The sequence below is a fragment of the Oncorhynchus kisutch genome, linkage group LG8 (assembly GCF_002021735.2).
Source record: "Oncorhynchus kisutch isolate 150728-3 linkage group LG8, Okis_V2, whole genome shotgun sequence".
NCBI classification, from domain to species: Eukaryota; Metazoa; Chordata; class Actinopteri; order Salmoniformes; family Salmonidae; genus Oncorhynchus; species Oncorhynchus kisutch.
The window spans coordinates 48258612-48280562 of record NC_034181.2 but is presented as its reverse complement, the minus strand read 5'-3'; the positions used below and the strand labels follow the sequence as shown (position 1 = coordinate 48280562).

Here is a 21951-nt window from a genome sequence, read left to right as displayed (position 1 = left end):
TCTGCTAGGTATGTACAACAGCCACTGCAGTATATTATTTCAGGGGGAAAACAAGGATGATTTTGAGCCTGAAGTGCTTCTTAGTGGATTTACATTGTCAGCAGTGTGTATACTGAGAGAGGATGTTAAAAGCTTTGTTACAGTGCGTCAGACAGGGTATAAACTCAGAGAGAGAGAGAGTGAGAGAGAGGGGGAGAGGGAGAGAGAACAGGAAGGAGTGGAGAGGATAGGAGAGGGGAGGGTGTATACAGAGAGAAACTGATTGGCCAGAGAAAGCGAGAGAGAAAGTGGGAGTGAAACAAGCTAGAGAGGAGCAAGGAAAAGCTACAGAGAAAGATGCATCCTCCTCGTGCTATGTGATCATTTCTGGTGTTAGGATAGTAAGATGGGTCAGACGGCTGAAATGAAAGAGATGCAGCCAGGGGTGTGGCTGCAGTCTTTCTCAGGGAAACTCAGTCTTGCCTTGAGCTGCAGCATCTCTGACATAACAGTTGTGCCAGTATGCCAGTCATGAACAGGCCAGGGTAGGTGGAGGACATTTTTTCTCAGTATTATATATGCATGCACTGCTTGGTAGATTTCAAAGGACAATATTTTTAATAGGACAATCTATGTAATAGGGACTGGTTGAGGACAAAGAGCATCCTGGGTTGCAGTGTCCCACATGTCTGAGCCATATTGATACCTAATATGACCATATGTCTATATGAGATTTTTTTAACCAGACCCAGGCTGGATCAGTGTCCAAAGGATTTCAGCATGGCTGCTCTGCTCTGAAGAGAGAATATTTATCTGTGTTTTGTCTTGTCAGATTTTGGACAGGCTCAGGGTTGAGCAGACTCTTTTCATCTGGGGAACTATGGAACTATGACGGGAATTCTAAGGAACAGCGCTTGTCCAAGCAAGACCTACGTATAGCTAAGGAGCCAAGCTCCTCTCATAGTCATACTCTCAAAGGCTTACCTCGGTCTCAAAGTGTCAGAGTTGAGCTCTGTGCAGGAAAATCGCCTCGGTGTGAGATAGTGGAGCAAGGTGTGCAAATCCGGGAAGATATTCTAACAGGTAGGTGGAATGGGAACAGGCTTTGCAGACACTGCAATAGTCTTCTTACAAAGTGGTTAAAAAAAGGTCAGAATAATTCATGATGCTTTCAAAATCTCAACTTCCACGATTGATTGGAGTGCATCTTTGACATATGCTGTAGATTCATTCCCTGCTGCCATTTCTAAAGAATATTATTATTATTGCTATACAGGCTGCCGAGGAGGAATGTGTGTCAGTAACACTACACTGTCTCACGATATACCTTTTTTCAGAAACTGATTAATGCAGCCTGTTAAATGTATTGATTGGAGCTATTGATTCTTATTTTCCAGATTTTTAACAATATACTGCTACATAAAGATGACAATCTATATCTAGAAGATTTTCCAGCCCTGCATATATATTCATGCTCTCAGGCTGACTCAGCATATTTAGTCCAAGGCAAAACAGGGTGGGAGGCAGAGACCGTTTTCAATTCGCGCTACTGTTTTTGGATTAACTGATTCAATTGCATCTGATGAGAATATTATTCAATTGTGAACATGAATACTTATCTGTAAAATTAATCTCCCTGTCAGACTTTTAAAATTAAGCTGTGTTGTGTATGCTATGGAACAATATATTTTTATTATTACATTTTTTACAGGATGTCTGACTAAAGAGAAGATTCAGACACCCAAGTCTCATCCTGCTTACCCTGAGGAAAAGAGATCGCCTGAAAAGAATGGCAATAAAGAAACACTTCCCCCTTTACTCAATGTGGCCTCGTCTCTTGAGAATGTTTCCATATGTCCATCATTCTCAAACACTCCGAAAGCAAAAACAGTCACTGTAAGTTCCATGACAGGATCTTCTTTCCTGTCCAATAGCAAGGAGCTCTTTGAAGACTGCCAGAAGAGGTATGAGGGACAGAGGAATGCACAGGATCAGGAATTACCAATGACATCCTGTGCTAATCGCGATGCTGTGGACACGGACTTCGCTATAGAGGCGATGTGCGACCCAGTAATTCTCAATGTACAGAACGACCAAAGATCACAAGGTCTATTGCCGTTAAGCAATCATGGCGAGAACAATCACCAGGTAACCAGTACAGGGACTGAGGAGTGTTTGGTATCCCACCCTGGCAGCACCATAATAGAACCTAAAGAAGCTGAACAAACAATGAAGACCAACATATTTGTATCCAACAGAGGAAGTCTGTTCAGTGCAACCTTTGTCCACAGCACAGGCAATAGTGACACAAAGATGAGTCGTGAAAGCCCCTTGTGTGATGACAGTGTCTCTGAAACAGGGGATGAATTAGATGCCTTTTCTTCCAGCAGTGACTGTCTGACCTACATTGAGGACGAGGAGAAGGCTGTTATAGATGGAACGAGAGGCGGAGGAAACACACGCATTCCACACTTCACCAAAAGGTCAAAAAATGGATCACAAACTCAGCCTTTATGTCTAAATCCAGCAAGGATATACCACTCTTCTTTGAGTAAGCCATTCGCTCAGTCATGCATTCCACTGGTTTTACAGATGTCCAAACCAGTTACTAGAGGGTGGTCAAAAACAACTGTTTCTGAGGAGGGTCTGTCAGAAATCTTTTCCCCAGTGGATGAGGTTCTGTCCTATGGAAGCTACGAGCTCCCTCCACCTGTTGTGCACTGTGCAGGATATGGGAGTGTTAGCTCCACTTTGCTACCTCCCCAACCTGCTTTTGAGGTGATCACAAGTGAAGAGGAATTCCCGCCTTCTTCCGAAGGAAATTATCTGTGTCTCAAAGAAGATCCATCCATTAACAGTGAGCTTGTTCCTCCTCTCCCTGATGATAAGACACCACATATAAACAACACAAAAAACTCTGGTGAAACTAACAAAGACCTTGCTGAAGGTCAGAATGTTTTTGACAGAACTGAGAAGTCCAGCTTGGTTCCAGCGGAAGAGGATGTCACAGACTCGCTCTTCTACTTTGACATTGGTGACAGGGTTCTTGTCTGCCTTTCCAGGCCTGGTGTGCTGAAATACAAGGGGCAGGCAGCATTTGCTGGTGGCCTTTGGGCAGGTGTGGTGCTGGACAGGCCAGAAGGAAACCACAACGGGACCTTTAGAGGGGTGAAATATTTCAGATGTGATAGGAACTGTGGTGTTCTGGTCCGAGCGGAGGACATCTCTCCTTTACGAGGGACACAAGACAGTGATCTGGATACTGAGGCTGAGGAGGATCCCTTCTCAGATGAAGAACCAACAAACTGCTTAAAATCACAAGAGGATGGATTGAAAGAAGATGAAGCCTCAGGTGGACCATTGGAAGGCAACATAAACGGGGGACAAAATAAACCAATCAATGATCCTTTAACTACTAAAATTACTTATAAAGAGGGACAATTACAAGAGAAATGGTGCCAAAACCCTCAACTTGATTGTTGTAACGAGACACCTGAGGCATCAAGTTCATCCACCCCTATGCCTGTATCATCATTATTTCAAGTGAGTTTTGTCTTAATCAGACCGTGTAATAGCACAATTGAGGCAAACCAAAGTCATCACAGACTTTTACCTTGGGGGTATTTGATGTGTCTTTAGAGTGCCAGACCTACTTTAAATTCCTTAAAAATGCTTGCTCGTCAAACTATTTATTGGTCCTATTTTGCAGATTGGTTTTGATTCATGCCCCCAAACAGCAGGACACAACATGAGCTCTAGTTTTGACATAAACTCTTGGGTGGAAAGTTTGACTGAGGAGCTGATCCAAGACCTTATAATGGATGCTCTAGAGATAAGGATGAGAAACAGAGAGAAAGGCTTGCTCAAAGAGGACAACAAACAAATTGATGTGAGTAAAGTTTTAAATGTTTAGTTTTTTTTTACATCACCTTCCCAAAACAAACAGCATAGACCAGCATAAATGTTAAGCTTTTCCATATACTTGTCTATTCGGTTTCATGCTGGTCGGATTCTGGTCAAGCTGGTCTAACCAGCATAATTTAGCTGTTATTTCTGGCTGACCAGCATGGTCAAGCGTGTTATGCTTAGAGACCAGCTTTTGTTGTGTTTTCACTGGTGAAAAGCCTGTATTGTGCTTCCACTGGTGGCCAGCCTCCACTGTGTTTTTGCTGGTGGCCAGCCTCCACTGTGTTTTCGCTGGTGGCCAGCCTCCACTGTGTTTTCGCTGGTGACCAGCCTACACTGTGATTTGGAAATTGGGGCCAGCATAAACTAAAGAAAAACAAGAATCAAGTAATGTTTTATTCTGGCTTGCAAAGGGATGTTTCATTCCCATTGGAAACCAGCCAGAGTTTATTCCCACAATCTGCATTCAGAATGACTGCCAAGTTTAGAAAGACTACCAAACTATCTAACCTGGAACAACCATTTCACTAATGGGTATAATAAGGCCAACTAACAGATTGGATTAGTTTAGACCCCCCATGTGCATCAGCAGTGTCTACTTTTTTATGTCAGTCACTGACCGTTACTCAATTAGGCATTACTCAATTAGGCATAAATGATTCTATGCAGCTATCTAGGCTTGTAGTAATCATGGCCGAATTACCGATTTGGGGGCCCTCACTTATTTTGTGTTCATGCTCACTCAGACATCATATTAACATGGCAAAAGTCAGGGCTTTGACTGCATGTGTGGGTCTGTATGTGGGTAAACAGACCAATGAGTCACTGCCACCACTCATGATGAGTTCAGACTTTTTGTGGGGCCCCCCATCAAAGTTTCCCAACCCTGCTGTAGGGGAACCATTTAGAGTTCCATTTAAACCAACTCATGAAGAACCCTCTGGCTCCATATAGAGCTAATGGCAGGTTCTACAGTTTTCCGACCACTTGACTTTTTCCACATTTTGTAACGTTACAGCCTTATTCTAAAATTGATTAAAAAAAATCTTCATCAATCTACACACAATACCCCATAATGACAACGCAAAAACAGTTAAGACATTTTTGCTAATTTATTAAAAATAAAACCCTGAAATGTTACATTTACATAAGTATTCAGACACTTTAGTCAGTACTTTGTTGAAGCACCTTTGGCAACGATTATAGCCTTATAAGTCTTCTTGGGTATGACGTTACAAGCTTGGCACACCTGTATTTGGGGAGTTTCTCCCATTCTTCTCTGCAGATCCTCTCAAGCTCTGTCAGGTCTCTACAGAGATGTTAGATCCGGTTCATGTCCGGGCTCTGGCTGGGCCACTCAAGGACATTCGGAGACTTGTCCCTGAAGCCACTCCTGCAATGTCTTGGCTGTGTGCTTAGGGTCGTTGTCCTGTTGGAAGGTGAACCTTTGCCCCAGTCTGAGGTCCTGATCACTCAGCAGCAGGTTTTCTTCAAGGATCTCTCTGTACTTTGCTCTGTTTATCTTTCCCTCGATCCTGACGAGTTTACCAGTCCCTGCCCCTGAAAAACATTCCCACAGCCTGATGCTGCCACCACCGCGTTTCACCATAGGGATGGTGTCAGGTTTCCTCCAGACGTGACGCTTCACATTCAGTCCAAAGAGTTTACTCTTGGTTTCATCAGACCAGAGAATCTTGTTTTAGGTCTTTAGGCGCCAAAGTGGGCTGTCACGTGCCTTTTACTGAGAAGTGGCTTCCGTCTGGCCCCTCTACCATAAAGGCCTGATTGGTGGACTGCTGCAGAGATGGTTCTCCTTCTGGAATGTTCTCCCATCTCCACAGAGGAGCTCTGTCAGTGACCATCGGGCTCTTGGTCACCTCCCTGACCAAGACCCTTCTCCCCCGATTGCTCAGTTTGGCTGGTTAAGTTAAGTTACCGGCTACAGTAAGTTACCGGCTACTGAGTTGTAGTAAAAATACAGCATTTTTACAGTTGAATGAAGGTGTTATTGTTGTAAAATGTCTTGCTGTTGTTTACCTCACTGCACTTCAAAATGTAGACAATGTGCTGGCGGGGGATCATATTTGGGGGCATAGTCTAAAATATTTTATATTCATACCAACCATATATGGAAGTGTTGTACCAGCTTACGTGGTTTTATTGTTATGTTGAACAAGGTTAAGCACTTAATTTGTCCATGCCTAGTTCTACAATCTTTGCAAGAGGTTGCCATGTAAGCTGCCAACATGTTACTGGCAGTTAGTGATGTTACGTTTGATACTGGAGCTCCGAGGCATGCGTCGTAATTGCTAAGCAGTTAACTTTGAAGAACATCCTCAATGACTTCTGAAGCTTCTTTAGATCACATACTTTTTCACACCATATGTTGCACAATGCGAGATCCCACTGATTTCGCCATGGTTCCGGTGCTTTCTTCAATTCCAAGCTGCTTTCAATCAATGACCTCTACTGGACACAGTACTTACAAATAAATATACGTGTAGGTACAGTTGAAGTCAGAAGATTACATGCACCTAAGCCAAATACATTTAAACTCAGTTTTTCACGATTACTGACATTTAATCCTGGTAAAAAATCCCTGTTTTAGGTCAGTTAGGATCACCACTTTATTTTAAGAATATGACATTTCAGAATAATAGCAGAGATTTATTTCAGCTTTTATTTCTTTCATCACATTCCCAGTGGGTCAGAAGACAACATAGACTCAATTAGAATTTGGTAGCATTGCCTTTAAACTGTTTAACTTGGGTCAAACGTTTCAGGTAGCCTTCCACAAGCTTCCTACAATCAGGTGGGTGAATTTTGGCCCATTCCTACTGACAGAGCTGGAATATCTGAGTCAGGTTTGGAGGCCTCCATGCTCACACAAGCTTTTTCAGTTCTCTCCACAAATGTTCTATAGGATTGAGGTCAGGGCTTTGTGATGGCCACTCCAATAGCTTGACTTTGTTGTCCTTAAGCCATTTTGCTACAACTGAAAGTATGCTTGGGGTCATTGTCCATTTGGAAGACCCATTTGCGACCAAGCTTTAACTTCCTGACTGATGTCTTGAGATGTTGCTTCAATATATCCACATAATTTTCCTACGTCATGATGCCATCTATTTTGAGAAGTGCACCAGTCCCTCCTGCAGCAAAGCACCCCCACAACATGATGCTGCCACCCCCGTGCTTCACGGTTGGGATGGTGTCTTCGGCTTGCAAGCCTCCCCCTTTTTCCTCCAAACATAACGATGGTCATTATGGCGTAACAGTCTATTTTTTTCATCAGACCAGACGACATTTCTCCAAAAAAGTATGATCTTTGTCCCCATGTGCAGTTGCAAACTGTAGTCTGGCTTTTTTTATGGCGGTTTTGGAACAGTGGCTTCTTCCTTGCTGAGCGGCCTTTCAGGTTATGTCGATATAGGACTCGTTTTACTGTGGATATAGATACATTTGTACCTGTTTCCTCCAGCATCTTCACAAGGTCCTTTGCAGTTGTTCTGGGATTGATTTGCACTTTTCACACATAAGTACGTTCATCTCTAAGAGACAGAACGCATCTCCTTCCTGAGCGGTATGACTACTTTGTGTTTAAACTTGCGTAATATTGTTTGTACAGATGAACGTGGTACCTTCAGCCATTTGGAAATTGCTCCCAAGGATGAACCAGACTTGTGGAGGTCTACAAAAAAAATCTAAGTTCTTGGCTGATTTCTTTTGATTTTCCCATGATATCAAAGAATTGGAAAAATGACTTGTGTCATGCACATAGTAGATGTCCTGACCGACTTGACAAAACTATAGTTTGTTACCCACAAATTTGTGGAGTGGTTAATACATACAGTTGAAATCAGAAGCTTACATACACTTAGGTTGGAGTCATTAAAACTCATTTTTCAAACATCCTAAGTAATGCCATAGATTCAGTTCTTGAAAAATAGTCAACTTGATGTCAAAAAGGGAAGCATGATGTTAGACGAAAACCTGGTATTCCTATCGATTGTAGGCTACTAAAGCCAACGACTTATCACTACACCACAGGGTTTTGATGAAAACAGTGGAGAAAAATAAATGTTTCTGATAATCACAAGCTTTTATTTATTCCTGAGAGGCAGATGTCACTGATGTGCGTTGTGAACAGATAATAAAGCACGGAGTAATGAACCATTTTCTGCACAATTTCGTGAAAGCGCCGAAGCCTTCAGAAAGCCTCGGTTTCCCATCACCACTGAGAGTTAGTTGCCAGTGAGTTACTAGCAGTTTCTGGCTATTAAGTTACTTTGAATTTTACAATAACTTACTGACAGCTGATTGCTAGTTAGGTAACACAAAATTCACAGCAACTTCCAGGGAACTAACTTTCATTAAATTATTGTGAAATGCAGTAACCTCTTAACAGTGCATCACTTTAATGTCACATGCTCTTACAAAGATTGCAGAACTGACCGTGTTAAAAGATGTGCTCAACCTTTGACAAATAACTACTGATGTTACATTTGATACCAGAGATCCAAAGGCATGTGTCACAATTGTCGAGCAGTGTACTTCAAAGCAGTATGCCGATGCCTGTATCATAAATTATTATTATTTTGAAAAGCAGTTGTCACTCATGTACACCGTGTTAATCAAAGCCTCACATATTAACCACAATTTCAAAACAATTGGCTGCATAGACTCAATGGTTCAGAAAGATTTGTTTAATAACCTGTTAGTGATCTCTTTGCGCGCCAATCCCTTTAGCGGGATGGATTTGACAACATCCAGTGAAATTGCAGAGGTCCAAATTCAAACTACAGAAATGTCAATATTCAAGATAACCGAAAATATAAGTGAATACATCAAAATAAAGCTTAACTTCTTGTTATGGAACATTTGCTATGGGAGTCTCCTGAGTGAAAGCATCTGAAGTTCTTCAAAGGTAAATTATTTAATTTGGTTGCTTTTCTTATTTTCGTGATAATGTTGCCTGCTGCCAGCAGAGCCTAGCATAGCAAAATGCCATGATAAACTTACACAAATGCTTGTCTAGCGTTGGCTGTAACGCATATTTTGAAAATCTGAGATGACAGTGTTGTTAACAAAAGGCTAAGCTTGTGTTTGAATATATTTATTACATTTCATTTGCGATTTTCATAAATAGGAAAAGTTGCATTATGGTAATGCACTTGAGGCTATGATTACGCTCCCGGATACGGGATTGCTAGTCGCAAGAAGTTAATCCAGCCGCAGTGTCAGATTTCAAAAGGGCATTACGGCGAAAGCGGACCATGTGATTATCTGAGGACAGCACCCCGCATACAAATACATACAAAAATCATTTTCAGAGGCAGGTGGCGACACAAAAGTCAGAAATAACGATACCTTTGAAGATCTTCTTCTGTTGGCACTCCAAAATGTCCCAGAAACATCACAAATGGCCCTTTTTGTTGATAATGTCCCACTTTATATCCTCAAAATGTCCATTTATTTGGCACGTTTGATTCAGAAATACACCGGTTCCAACTCGCCCAACATGACAACAAAGTATCTAATAAGTTACCTGTAAACTTGGTCCAAACATTTCAAACAATGTTCCTAATCCAACCTCAGGTATCCTAAAATGTAAATAATCAATACAATTTAAAACTGTTTCCAATACCGGATTTAAAAAAAAGGTGAAACTCGTTCCAGTTCACTCGCACCAAACAGTAGAGTCCACATGGAGTTACACTTACAAAGAATAGCACTACTTCCTCATTTCTCAAAAGAAAAAAAACATCAACCAATTTCTAAGACTGTTGACATCTAGTGGAAGCCATAGGAACTGCAACCAGGTTCCTGAATTAGAATGACTTCAGATGACCGGTGGAACGCAGGTCCTTCCCCTGTGAACACGCATGGTGAAAGCATGGTCAACTCGTGGCAGTGGTGACTTTTTCCTGTCTCATTCAATCCCCCTTCACATTAGAGTCATCAGACAAAGTTCTATTGACTGTTGACATCTAGTGGAAGGCGTAGGAAGTGAAAACTCATCCATATCTCACTGTAATTTCAATGAGAGCTTGTTTGAAAATCTGCCACCCCCAGAACAAATACATACAGGAAGTGGAATATCTCAGGTTTTTGCCTGCAATATGATTTCTGTTATACTCACAGACATAATTCAAACAGTTTTAGAAACTTCAGAGTGTGTTATATCCAATACTAATAATAACATGCATATATTAGCAACTGACTTGGAGGAGCTGGCCGTTTACAATGGGCACCTTTTCATCCAAGCTACTCAGTACTGCCCCTGCAGCCATAAAAAGTTAACGCACTTCGACCCCATAGCTTGCAAATTCAAATCCTCAAAGCCTTTATGCACACTTTAATTTAAGTGTCCGTGAGCACTGCTATTTTAAAGTTGGTCTTGTCAGATCATCTGAAAATTATTGACTTGATTCTGAGCAATGTTTATCAAAGTGCATAAATGTATTCTTCATTAAATCTGTGACCAATCTCTGTCATGCCGACAGACCTGATGATGTTTCAGGAAATTCTGGTCAGAAGCAACCAAGAGGTTGTGAGTTTAAATCTCAAGTGAGGAATAGTCTCAAGTAACCTGCTTTCAGCAGTATATTGTCCTTCTACAGCAATAACACTTTTATTCAGCTGTAAAAATTCAGTAATGTGTTGGTGTTTAATTTACTTTCAATGCAACTAGTACTATTTTAGTGTACCGTAAAAAGGACAGGAACTTTTTACAGTTTTTCTCAATTGCTAAAACACAATTTCTGAAACCTTGCTCCATTTCCTGAAAACTTTAAACACAAAACCTCATCTTCAAGCACTATTTCCATAACCTCTGACTCCTCTCGCAAAATGAAACTTTCGCCTCAATTTTTTTTTTCTGTGTTCAAAATCAAACACTGCTTTCAAATCATAAGCAAAGTGATCAAAATGATATACACTCTCAAGCAGTCAGTAAACAATACACCAAAAAAATTGAAAACACATTGTTCAAAACATACAATTCTCAGGGAGAAGTACATTTTTAATCTAAAAAAATATTCATATTTTTCCGTCATTGTCTTTTGATGAACGAAAACATGTTCTATCATAGTAGCTCAAAATTGATCAGAAATTATTACTCTGTTTTGCTCTTTGCGATTTAGTTTTTTGTTCTTCCTCCTCCTTGTACCCTTATTTTTACAGTACTGTACCCTGCATCTCACAAACTTATCCTTTGTCTCTGTGATACTGTAATTCTTGTTCTTTGTTGATATGAGCCTGTAACCAGTCAAAATCTATTGAGTAGTCAGTACTGTTAATAAATGGAAAGCACAATGTTCAGGGCCATACAATTTGTCCATTGTACAGTATAAGGCCAAAAATGTACTGTACTACAGTATACAATACTAAAAGGGACAAAAATCAAAGGAGTAAACATGTGATCAATGTGCTTCTTCTTGTCGTTGGGCTGGGTCAGGCCAGAGCACTTCGTCGACATCACAAGCAATGTTGTCCCTCCTGAGGCAACGGAGGAAGAAGCCTCTTGTGTGCCGTATCCAGCCCTGACACGATTCCTCACCTATATCACCACAGGCTAAATCCATGGCTTGCAGCAGATTTACTCTGGTGTAGGGTTGTCTATCATACACTTTCCATCTCCAAGAGGAGAAAAACTCCTCAATCGGATTCAGGAAAGGCGAGTATGGAGGGAGGTACAAGTTCATAAACTGCCCATTGATGTTAAACCATTCCCTTATCTGAGCAGCTCGGTGGAAACTGACATTGTCCCACACTATCACATAGGTGGGAATGGGATTCTCATTTAGCTCTTGACCCTGCTGCTCTTGAACCTGCTGCTCAAAAAAATATATATCTTAGATTGGCAATAAATCTTAGAAGGTGCTGGGTGTTATATGGCCTGAGTGTAACATGGTGATGTAGAACACCACGGTTGCTGATAGCAGCACAGATTGTGACATTGCCACCTCGTTGACCAGGGACTTCAACAATGGCCCGCTGTCCAATCATGTTTCGGCATCTCCTTCTCCTCTTTGTTAGATTGAAGCCTGCTTCAAATCAAATGTATTTATATAGCCCTTTGTACATCAGCTGATATCTCAAAGTGCTGTACAGAAACCCAGCCTAAAACCCCAAACAGCAAGCAATGCAGGTGTAGAAGCACGGTGGCTAGGAAAAACTCCCTAGAAAGGCCAAAACCTAGGAAGAAACCTAGAGAGGAACCAGGCTATGTGGGGTGGCCAGTCCTCTTCTGACTTCATCGACAAAGATGAACTCATTGGGTCTGTCCAAGGATTCCAAGTCAAATATTGTCTGTGTAGAAATACAATATACTGTATGTAGGATTTTGTAAGTCATACAGAGACAGTGCTATACTGTAGAGTACAATTAGGCTTCTGATTCACATACATTGTATGTACTGAAGAGTAATGTCATTCACATAGTATGTGTTAGTACTGTAGACAATCTGGATTACAGTAAATGTTTCTGAATGCACACTTACTTGCACATACTGAGCTTGCAGTTCTTTTACCCTTGGTGAGTTGCGCTCAAAAGGTACTCTGTATACTTGTTTCATTCGCATCCTGTTACGATGGAGGACACGGTCAATTGTGGAAATGCTCACACTGTCGATTCCCTGGAAGTGTGTGTTGTCTTGTATCACTCGTTCCTGGATTTCTCTGAGTCGTATTGTATTATCTTGAAGGACCATGCCAACTATAACGGCCTCTTGCTCCCGAGTGAATATAGCTGTCCTTCCACCTGCATGTGGCAGCCTTGCAATTCTACAAAAATTAGTTGTGCAGTTACAAAACATATTCATGCAGTACAATACATACAGTGATTAACTTTACAAATGTCTATTGAAACAGCTGCATATAGTGTAGTACAGTACATTTGCAATTACAAAAATACAGTAGTATACTGTACCTGTTCTCTTCTCTGAATGTCCTTACTATGGTGGACACAGAAAATCGTCTCAAATTGGGTTGTACTCTAAGTCCTGCTTCCCTCATTGTCAGTCCATGGACAAGAACATGGTCTATAACTGTTGCTCGAATTTCATCAGATATTTCCACTCTTTGTCTTCCTCTTCCTCTTTCTTGCCTTCCTCCTCGTCGCCCACCTCGCATACGTCCTCGTCCTCTCACATTGTTTCTTCTATCCATTCTCAGACTTTCTCCTTCCCACCTTCAACAACCTGTTCGCTCTCTGAACTGGCTTATATTGGTTGTGTCGCATCATTTGAAACAGGATTTAATCAATTTTGAGTGGTTGTGTTCAAGCAATGACATGTGTTCTCTATTTGTATTTGATTGTTGCCACTTGTGTTTACCAGTATGGATAACATGTGCATTAGAGTGCAGAATGTGTTTAGAGTTTTGCTGAAAAAGAGATCAAATTGTGTTTTACCATGTGAAATGGTTTAAGGTATGGACAACAGACTGCATAATTAGCTAAATGAGTCCAGGCAACTGAGAACTTTGTTCAGCCAATGGGTTTTAGTGTTTTAGCAATTGAGAAAAACTGTAACAGTGTAGCATTTCATGGCATAAAAAGGAAAACATGGTGGAGAGGGAAAGAACAGGATGATTCTTAACAGACAGATGGTTCTCAGCAGTAAAGAACCCTTTCTGAAATGCAAAAACACATATCACCCTCACCCCTGACAAATAACATTTTGGTCGTTGTTGTGTATTCTGGTCCAGTGGTCCAGTCCAGCTCAGTGGTCACCAACCGGTTGATCGCAAAACATTTCAGTAAATAGGTGCACCTGGTTCAGCTGTCCTGCTCACCAGGTTGGCAAAGTGTTTCCATTTTGAACCATTTCATGCGTTTGAAGATACAAACTATGCCCTCCCGGTGGGCCAGAAAGCAAATCACATGCACTATAGGCCTACCACTTGTCAATCGGATGGCTCAGATTAACATGTCTGCTGTAATGTAGCAGGTGTAAAAGAAAGCTAAAGCAAAGTTGATACTGTGAGATTTAAAAACTTTTAAAACCATGACTAGAGAGACTATCAACAAATACAGCAAAAAGCTGCTGTTTTTATCAGTGAGTTTATGTTTAAGTTTTTACTCAGCAGTGTCAACACTTCTGTAAACCATAAAATGCGTGCTCTTACTCCCACTCGCGCTACAACGATCACTGCAGCTGTAATGAATGAGTATTGCATTGTTATTATTTGCAACTTGGGTATTTTTTTTAGATTATATAATACAATTTCATTTTATTAACAACATGGATTTGTGCATGAGGCAGAAATAATGCGATGTGACTCGAGTTTTGCTATCAGCTGGAATACGGTGTCCTTTTTTGGTCAGTGTCAGAGGAGGAAAGGGAAGAGCAGAGGGAAATTGAGAGGTGGACCCTGTCTGCTGCTCTCTCTCTTCACTGAGAATGACCATCAGATTCAGGCACCATCATTCCAGTAAAATCAAAAGGAAAGTATTTAAATGTATGCTCACTCAGCTGTGCCTCACAAGTAATACAACAACTGATCTATTACTGTGTGATCATATAGCTTACCTCAACAAAAAAAATGTATAATAAAAAAAAATGGTCCGAACGACATTGCATTGGCAGGGCAATTCAAGCAAAGCCAATATGAAGTGATAATCTATTAGGTCACAGCAAACTTCATTGCTACAGTACAGTACTGTTTAATAGGTTAGTGTTGCATAGGCTTATATATAGGCTTATATATATCATGTAAAAACATTCTTTTTTTTAATCATTTTGACTGATTTTGATCTGGTGACCACTGGTCTAGCTGGTCTGCAAAACCACACCCATCATTATCATACTTCCCAGCATGCTCTATTGCAGATTGTTTCAAAATCTGTGTTTTTGCATGTACATTGATTTATTAATTAATCAATTAATGTATCTTATGCTACAGATAAATAACATATTTTTCTAAACTAATCCAATTTAAAAGGTGGGTTTATTGCATCTGTTCCAGAAATTATTGTTCCAGTTTAAATGCTTTAGGGAGTCTTGTTTACATATTTTTTTCTACTTGGCAGTCATACTGAATGCAGGTGAATAAAGATGAAAATGATTGGATATCCCGACTAAGGCTGGATTCCAATAGGAATTAGACATCACTTTGCAAACTATTGATGGGCATTCCGGCTTTTCAGTGAGCTGGCTCATTCGGCTCAGCTCACCAAAAAGAGCTGGCTCTTTTGGCTCCCAAACAGCTCTTTGAAAAAATACAAAACATATTTTTTTAAGTCAAACAGTTTGCGATAGCTTGACTATGATTGGTGTTAAAACAATTCTAATTCAATTATTAAATTAAATCATACTCTACCTTAAATGGAGGACAGGCATGCATCGGAACACAGAGGTTTCAAAATAAGAGGCTCTTCCTGATTGGATTATCCTCAGGCTTTCGCCTGCAATATCAGTTCTGTTATACCCACAGACAATATTTTTACAGTTTTGGAAACTTTAGAGTGTTTTCTATCCTAATCTGTCAATTATATGCATATTCTAGCATCTAGTTATGAGAAATAGGCCGTTTACTTTGGGAACGTTATTTTTCCAAACATAAAAATAGTGCCCCCTAGCATCAAGAGGTTAACCACAATGTATTTAAAAATGCATTGGTTTGTTATGAAAAAGAATGCTATTAAACATTTGCATTTAACTTCTTAAGGCACAGAGGGGCAGCACTTTCACTTTTGGATAAATAGCATGCCCAATTTCACCTTCCTGCTACTCATGCCAAGAATATAAGATATGCATATTATTAGTAGATTCGGATAGAAAACACTCTGAAGTATCTAAAACTGTTTGAATAATGCCTGTAACAGAACAGAACTTATATAGCAGGCAAAACCCCGAGGACTAACCATTCAGAATTGTTTTTTTTAGGTCTCTGTCTGTTCAGTGAGTGAAACGATATTTCTTAGGCACTTGTTTGCAATTCCTACAGCTTCCACTGGATGTCACCAGTCGTTGGAATTTGGTTGAGGTTATTCCTTTGTGCAATGAAGAAGTACGGCCATCTAGGAACTGGGTAACACTGTTGATTGAGAGTTGCGCAAGACTTGAAAAGTAGCGTTGGTTTGTTGTCTCCCTGTATTGAACACAGATGGACCCGTCTTCAATTTGATCGATTATTAACGTTTAAAATTACCTAAAGTTGTATTACAAAAGTAGTTTGAAATGTTTTGGCAAAGTTTACAGGTAACTTTTGAAATATTTTGTAGTGACGTTGCGCAAATTGGAAGCTGTTTTTTTCGGGATCAAACGCGCCAAATAAATGGACATTTTGGATATATATGGACGGAATTAATCAAACAAAAGGACCAATTGTGATGTTTATGGGACATATTGGAGGGCCAACAAAAGAAGCTCGTCAAAGATAAGGCATGATTTATATTTTATTTCTGCGTTTTGTGTAGCGCCTGCAGGGTTGAAATATGCTACTCTCTTTGTTTACTGTTGTCCTATCATCAGATAATAGCTTCTTATGCTTTCGCCGAAAAGCCTTTTTAAAATCTGACATGTCGGCTGGACTCACAACGAGTGTAACTTTAATTTAGTATCTTACATCTGTGATTTAATGAGTGTTTGAATTTTTATATCATTTTATTTGAATTTGCCGCGCTTCATTTTCCCTAGCTTTTGGCCAAGTGGGACGCTTGCGTCCCCTATCCTAGAGAGGTTTTAAAGTATAACTTTTTAATGTATATAAAAGTGCATATAAATCTAACCATTCAAAATGAATACAATCTGAACAGCATAATAGAATATTGCACCATATTAAAGTAAAATTAAGTAACAATTTGCAAAACTGCAGCATCCCACAAAGTGAAATAAATGTAAAAAAGTAGGATGCTATTACACATGGGCATTAAAGTATAACTTATTTAATGTATATAAACAAAGTGCATATAAATGTAACAATTCAAAACAAATACAATCTGAACAACCTAATAATAGAATATTGCACCATATCAAAGAAAAATAAATAACAATGTGCAAAACTGCAGCATTCCACTTAAAACATTAAACGGGTCCCTCTTTTCTCTCTTTATTGGTATGTTATAACCAGCAGCACACAGCAATGCTGACCATATTTTTCTTTTATGAGAGATTTGCATTCAGAAATGCAAGCTGCCTCACTTTCGAGGGGCTGATGCGGTTTCCTCTCTCAGTAATTATTTGTCCCTCTCAGAGGGAACGGATTACTTTAGTAAGCCGTGGGTAGACTGAGGCCTAGTTCTTCCACCAGCTCAGAGGATCTGCAGATCGTTGGGGCTCCTCCAAATAGGATCAGACCTCCATTATGGCATCTGCTGCATCCCCACTTGCTCTCTCGTCAAACAGCAGACGTTTGTGGCACTACTGCTGGTGCTTCTGCTCCATCGGATCCCTCTTCTTCCTGTTGTCCTGGTGCCTGAGCCAGTTGACTACTGGGGCTGTCCCTCCTTGCTGCTGCGTTTATTCCTTGAAGAGCCTCATCAATCGCTCTGGCTCCACTGAAGGCTAACTGAAGGCTAACTTCTTAAACCTGGGGTGAAATGCAGCGGTTTCTGATAGCACGTGATTATATTCCATTGGAGGTGCTGGCTCCACCACTATCACTAGCAGGCCCGCTAGTTTCTCGAGGCGCCGCTACAGCTAGCTTCACAGTTGGGTGCACAGTTTGCTTATGCCGGAGTAGGTTGTGCGTAGAACCGGCTTCATATGAGATTTTGTTTTGGGAAATTCTACACTGTGCTCTAACATTGTCTACATTATTAAAATGCAACCAAATGCTACTGTGCTTCCAACTCATTTTCCAGCTGTTGTTTTCGCAGCTGTCCTTCCTCTCTCCTCGGCTGCTAAGTGTGTGACTGTGAGTGAGTTGGCTCGGCCCTCCCTCACGAATCTTTGGTTCATTGGTTGACACTGCATGTCTGATTGACAGGAACAACAGGTGAGGCTGTTAGTCTGAGCAGACAGTCAGAACGAATGTGTGTGCGATTGAACATTTAGGTCTATATTATTTTATAAATTTTTTCGTTCATTGAATTTGTTAATTCTATTCATTTAAATCTTTTGATTATTCATATCTTATTTTTTTTTTTATAAATAGATTTGGCTCTTCTGATATGCGATCCGGCTCCCAACGTTCACCTACAAGAGCCGGCTCTTAGAGAACAAGAGCCGGCTCTTCGCGAACGACCCATCACTATTGCAAACCAGCATAAGGTCTTGTGGGTGACCAGCATATTCTGCTGGTCACTAGCAAACATACAGCGAAGGCTAGTCACCAGTGAAAACACAACACAGGCTGGTCCATGCTGTTTTTTTCAGCAGGGAACCACCACAATGATGATTTCAAACCATAGAGATGCATAGAAGGTTCACTTGCCACAAAGCTTTAATGGGGAGTGTCATTAAGGGCTTTCACCATAAAACTCATGATCTAACATTCCAGCACTGCAGGTGACAGTTAATCCCCACCCTTGGCTTTATGGCCATTCAGACTCCATCATAGTAGCTGGTATGCACCTTCTCTGTTTATTAAGAACTGCCAATGAGCTCAGTGAAGCAGGCAGATTGCTAACACAAACCTGGCATCCCCCGCTTGTAAAATGAGGGTGCCCTAATTTTATATTGAGATACAGTAGCATGGGCGGCACTCAATTGCAGACTGTCAGAAATTATCATGGCAAAGATAGGTGTACCCTATGTCTATTCAAAACCTTCCATTTTCTGTTTAGCGCCTATCGAAGGACATTTTTTGTTTAGTAATGCAGTAATAGTTGTCTCTCTTGTTGTGATGTGTGTTTTGTACTATATTTATATTTTATTTATTTATTATTTTTAATCCCAGGACCCCGTCCCCGCAGGAGGCCTTTTGGTGGTCCATCATTGTAATTAAGAATTTGTTCTTAACTGACTTGCCTAGTTAAATAAAGGTTAAATAAAAATGAAATAAATAGAAAGAGTTTGTATACTGTACATGAATATGCAATGTGTAGGCCTATTACTTGTCTTTTTCTTTTGAATTATCGTTTATGTGATAGTTTTCTATGATTTTCAGACAGTAAAGAAGAAAGATGACAGCACAGCAAATAAGCAGTGTTTCATAGAACAGTGGCACGATACTCTCTGCTCTGCAGCTCCTGAGAAGGTTCAAATCCAGCCCCACGACTGTGACATAGTGTACAGACTGGTTGATACTGCCTTGGAAACCCTCTTAGGCCAAGCAAAGAGTACCATGAAGTACCCAGAAGCACCAGGCTATATCATTGACGAAGAGAGTGTCAGAGTTTACGGACGGGTGAGAGTTTGTGTGCAATTATTGGATGATTGTAAACCTGGATGAATTCACAGATCAGGATGCTAATATTATGTATGTTTGAGGTCATTAGCCAACTATATCTTACTCTAGATCATGCACCAACTCACCTCTGAGATTCTTCATGGGGTGTTGACCAATCACTTTGGGATTACAAGATCTATGTGGCAGACAAAAAATATACTCTCAAGTCTCCTATCAAGTAGAATCTTTCTCACCGACCTGAAGGTAACAAGTAGCCTTATGTCTGCTATATACACAATCTCCTGTCTATATAAATATGAAAATGAACATGGAACCTATGCAATTACCATATTTTGTCATTATGTATATTATATGGAATTATATAGAAAAATAACAATAACCCACTTGGAGTTGACTTTGTGCAGTAATCATCCCCTGTTGAACTTCTGAAGAGCATAAGAGCAAACATGTCATAATTTGAAATGTAATGTCATATTTTGCAGGCTGCTGTTAAATCTGAGGTGCAGAAAGAGCTCAACTTGGAACGGACGGACCTTCAGATGAAAGAGATTCTCCTGACGTTGTGCAAATACAGGAGTACAAAGCGAGACAGAGTAGACTACATTCTGGTATGTGATAATAATTTTGTTCAAATGTTTTGGTGGGAACAGTTTATTGGTAGGCCTACATGAAAGATATTTAGAATATATGAGCATCAATAAGCCTAGCTAGGTTGTAGTGGGTGAAAGCATGCAGAACTTCCAGCAACAATGTTCAAGTTCATGATCACATTGAATCCTCAGATCCAAGAGCTTCACAAAGAAGAACTTCAGTGGGTGGACTACAGCGCTGACCAGATTACTGTGAAGATGAAACTGTCTGAGGAGATTTTCAGTCTTCTCCTAGAGGACACTATATCAGTTCTCAAACACATGTACATGACACCATCCTTTTGAACCTGAGAAAGAAGGTTACTGTTCCCTCAATAAAATATATCTTATTAATTGCCAATACATTCTCAAATGTTTTGAATTCAGTTACAATTACATGTATTGATTATCTATGATGGTTGAAGAATTTAAATAAATCACTCATATTGGAATTAATTTGACCCTACGTGTCCATATTTTTATTGAGCATTCCTCCCTGATTGTCGGTCTATCAAGCAATAAGCACATAACCTCAATTAACCATTGCTGGGGAAACATAACACAATAATGTGCAACATGGCTCCTGAAACCATATGTACAGTGCAGTGCCAAAAAGTGTACACTCTCTTGCACAATGTTCACATTTTGTTTACTTACAGCCTGGATTTTGGACATTCAAGAACAACAGGTTTTCCAACAAAATAAATTGTGAACAAAGTTCATTAATATGCACCAGAGCCAGACACTATTGATCAGTATTTTACTGGAGAAGAAGGAAACTGCATCATCATGAGGGCAATCTGAGATTCAAACAACAACAAAGTGGTCACCCAGCTGAGAAGACTGGGCCTGAGACTGTTCTTGAATTCTGACCTGATGGACTTCCTGTTTGTGCCCCTGGGTTTTTACAGGGTTTTTGCTAAGTGGGATGCTTTAGGTGCGTTCAAGACAATTGGAAACTGGAAACAGAAAAATACGAAAGAGGCCTGAGTTCCCGAGTTGGAATTCTGAGTTCTGATGACCATTCCAAACTATTTTTTCCCAGTCGGAGCTCATTTTTTTCCTGCCTTTTCTGCACTGAAGTAGGACGTCTGAAATTTCCCAGTTCCCAGTTGTTTTGAATGCGGCATGTTTGATGACCCACAGTCCTTAGCCGATGACCCACAGCCCATTGCCGTGGTATATTGGCAATATACCACAAATCCCTGAGGTGCCTTACTGCTATTATAAACTGGTTACCAACATAATTAGAGCTGTAAAAATACATGTTTGGTCATACATGTGGTATACCACGGCTGTCTGTGGTGTACTGGCGGCAGTGAAGTCAGGCGCAGGAGAGCAAAAACTGTTACAACGGTGCAGTTTAATAGAAATCACTGTAAACAGAACAATCAATAGAATGGGTACAAAACCCATCGCACAGAATAACGTGCACAAGCACTTACAATAAACAATTCCGGACAAGGACTTAGGGGGAACAGAGGGTTAAATACACAACATGTAATGATGGAATTGAAACCAGGTGTGTGGAAAGACAAGACAACCAATGAAAAGTGGATCGACGATGGCTAGAAGACCGGCGACGCCGACCACCGAATGCCGCCCGAACCAGGAGAGGAAACAACTTCGGCGGAAGTCGTGACAGTACCCACCCTTGATGCGCGGCACCAGCCGACACCGGCCTTGAGGACGACCCGGAGGGCAAGGCGCAGGGCGATCCGGACGAAGACGGTGTAACTCCTGCAGCATTGAAGGGTCCAACACGTCCTCGACTGGAACCTAGCACCTTGCCTCCGTACACCTCCCACTCCACGAGAAACTGAAGGCCCCTCGCCCGACGCCTTGAATCCAGTATGGAGCGAACGGAGTATGCCGGGGCCCCCAGAAGGAGCGGAGGAACCTCCCGCACCTCAGACTCCTGAAACGGGCCAGCCACCACCGGCCTGAGGAGATACACATGGAACTAGGGGTTAATACGGGAATCGGGGGGAAGCTGTAACCTATAACAAACCTTGTTCATTCTCCTCAGGACTTTAAATGGACCAGTCGTCCACCGCAGGAGCCTCGGTCGGACTCTGATGCCAAGGCGCCAGAACCAGCTGGTACCCCAGTACGCACTGGAAGGGAGGGAGGTTAGTGGA

The 21951-nt window shown here is 40.9% G+C and overlaps 1 protein-coding gene across 1 annotated transcript; it reads left to right on the top strand.

Annotated features, from left to right (window-relative positions):
- Positions 1–323: 323 nt before the first annotated feature.
- On the top strand, positions 324–20266 carry LOC109895044 (uncharacterized). The gene is made up of 7 exons (XM_020488696.2): positions 324–1062; positions 1691–3522; positions 3689–3868; positions 18939–19178; positions 19290–19424; positions 19664–19789; positions 19964–20266. The coding sequence occupies exons 2-7, from the start codon at positions 1885–1887 to the stop codon at positions 20114–20116; spliced, it is 2472 nt and encodes an 823-aa protein (XP_020344285.2). The 5' UTR covers positions 324–1062; positions 1691–1884; the 3' UTR covers positions 20117–20266.
- Positions 20267–21951: the final 1685 nt, after the last annotated feature.

Coding starts and splice junctions, on each gene's coding strand:
- LOC109895044 (XM_020488696.2), top strand. CDS start 1,885: ATGACAGGATCTTCTTTCCTGTCCAATAGCAAGGAGCTCTTTGAAGAC. Junction 19,179..19,289: donor GTGTCAGAGTTTACGGACGG/GTGAGAGTTTGT, acceptor ATCTTACTCTAG/ATCATGCACCAACTCACCTC. Junction 19,425..19,663: donor TCTTTCTCACCGACCTGAAG/GTAACAAGTAGC, acceptor CATATTTTGCAG/GCTGCTGTTAAATCTGAGGT.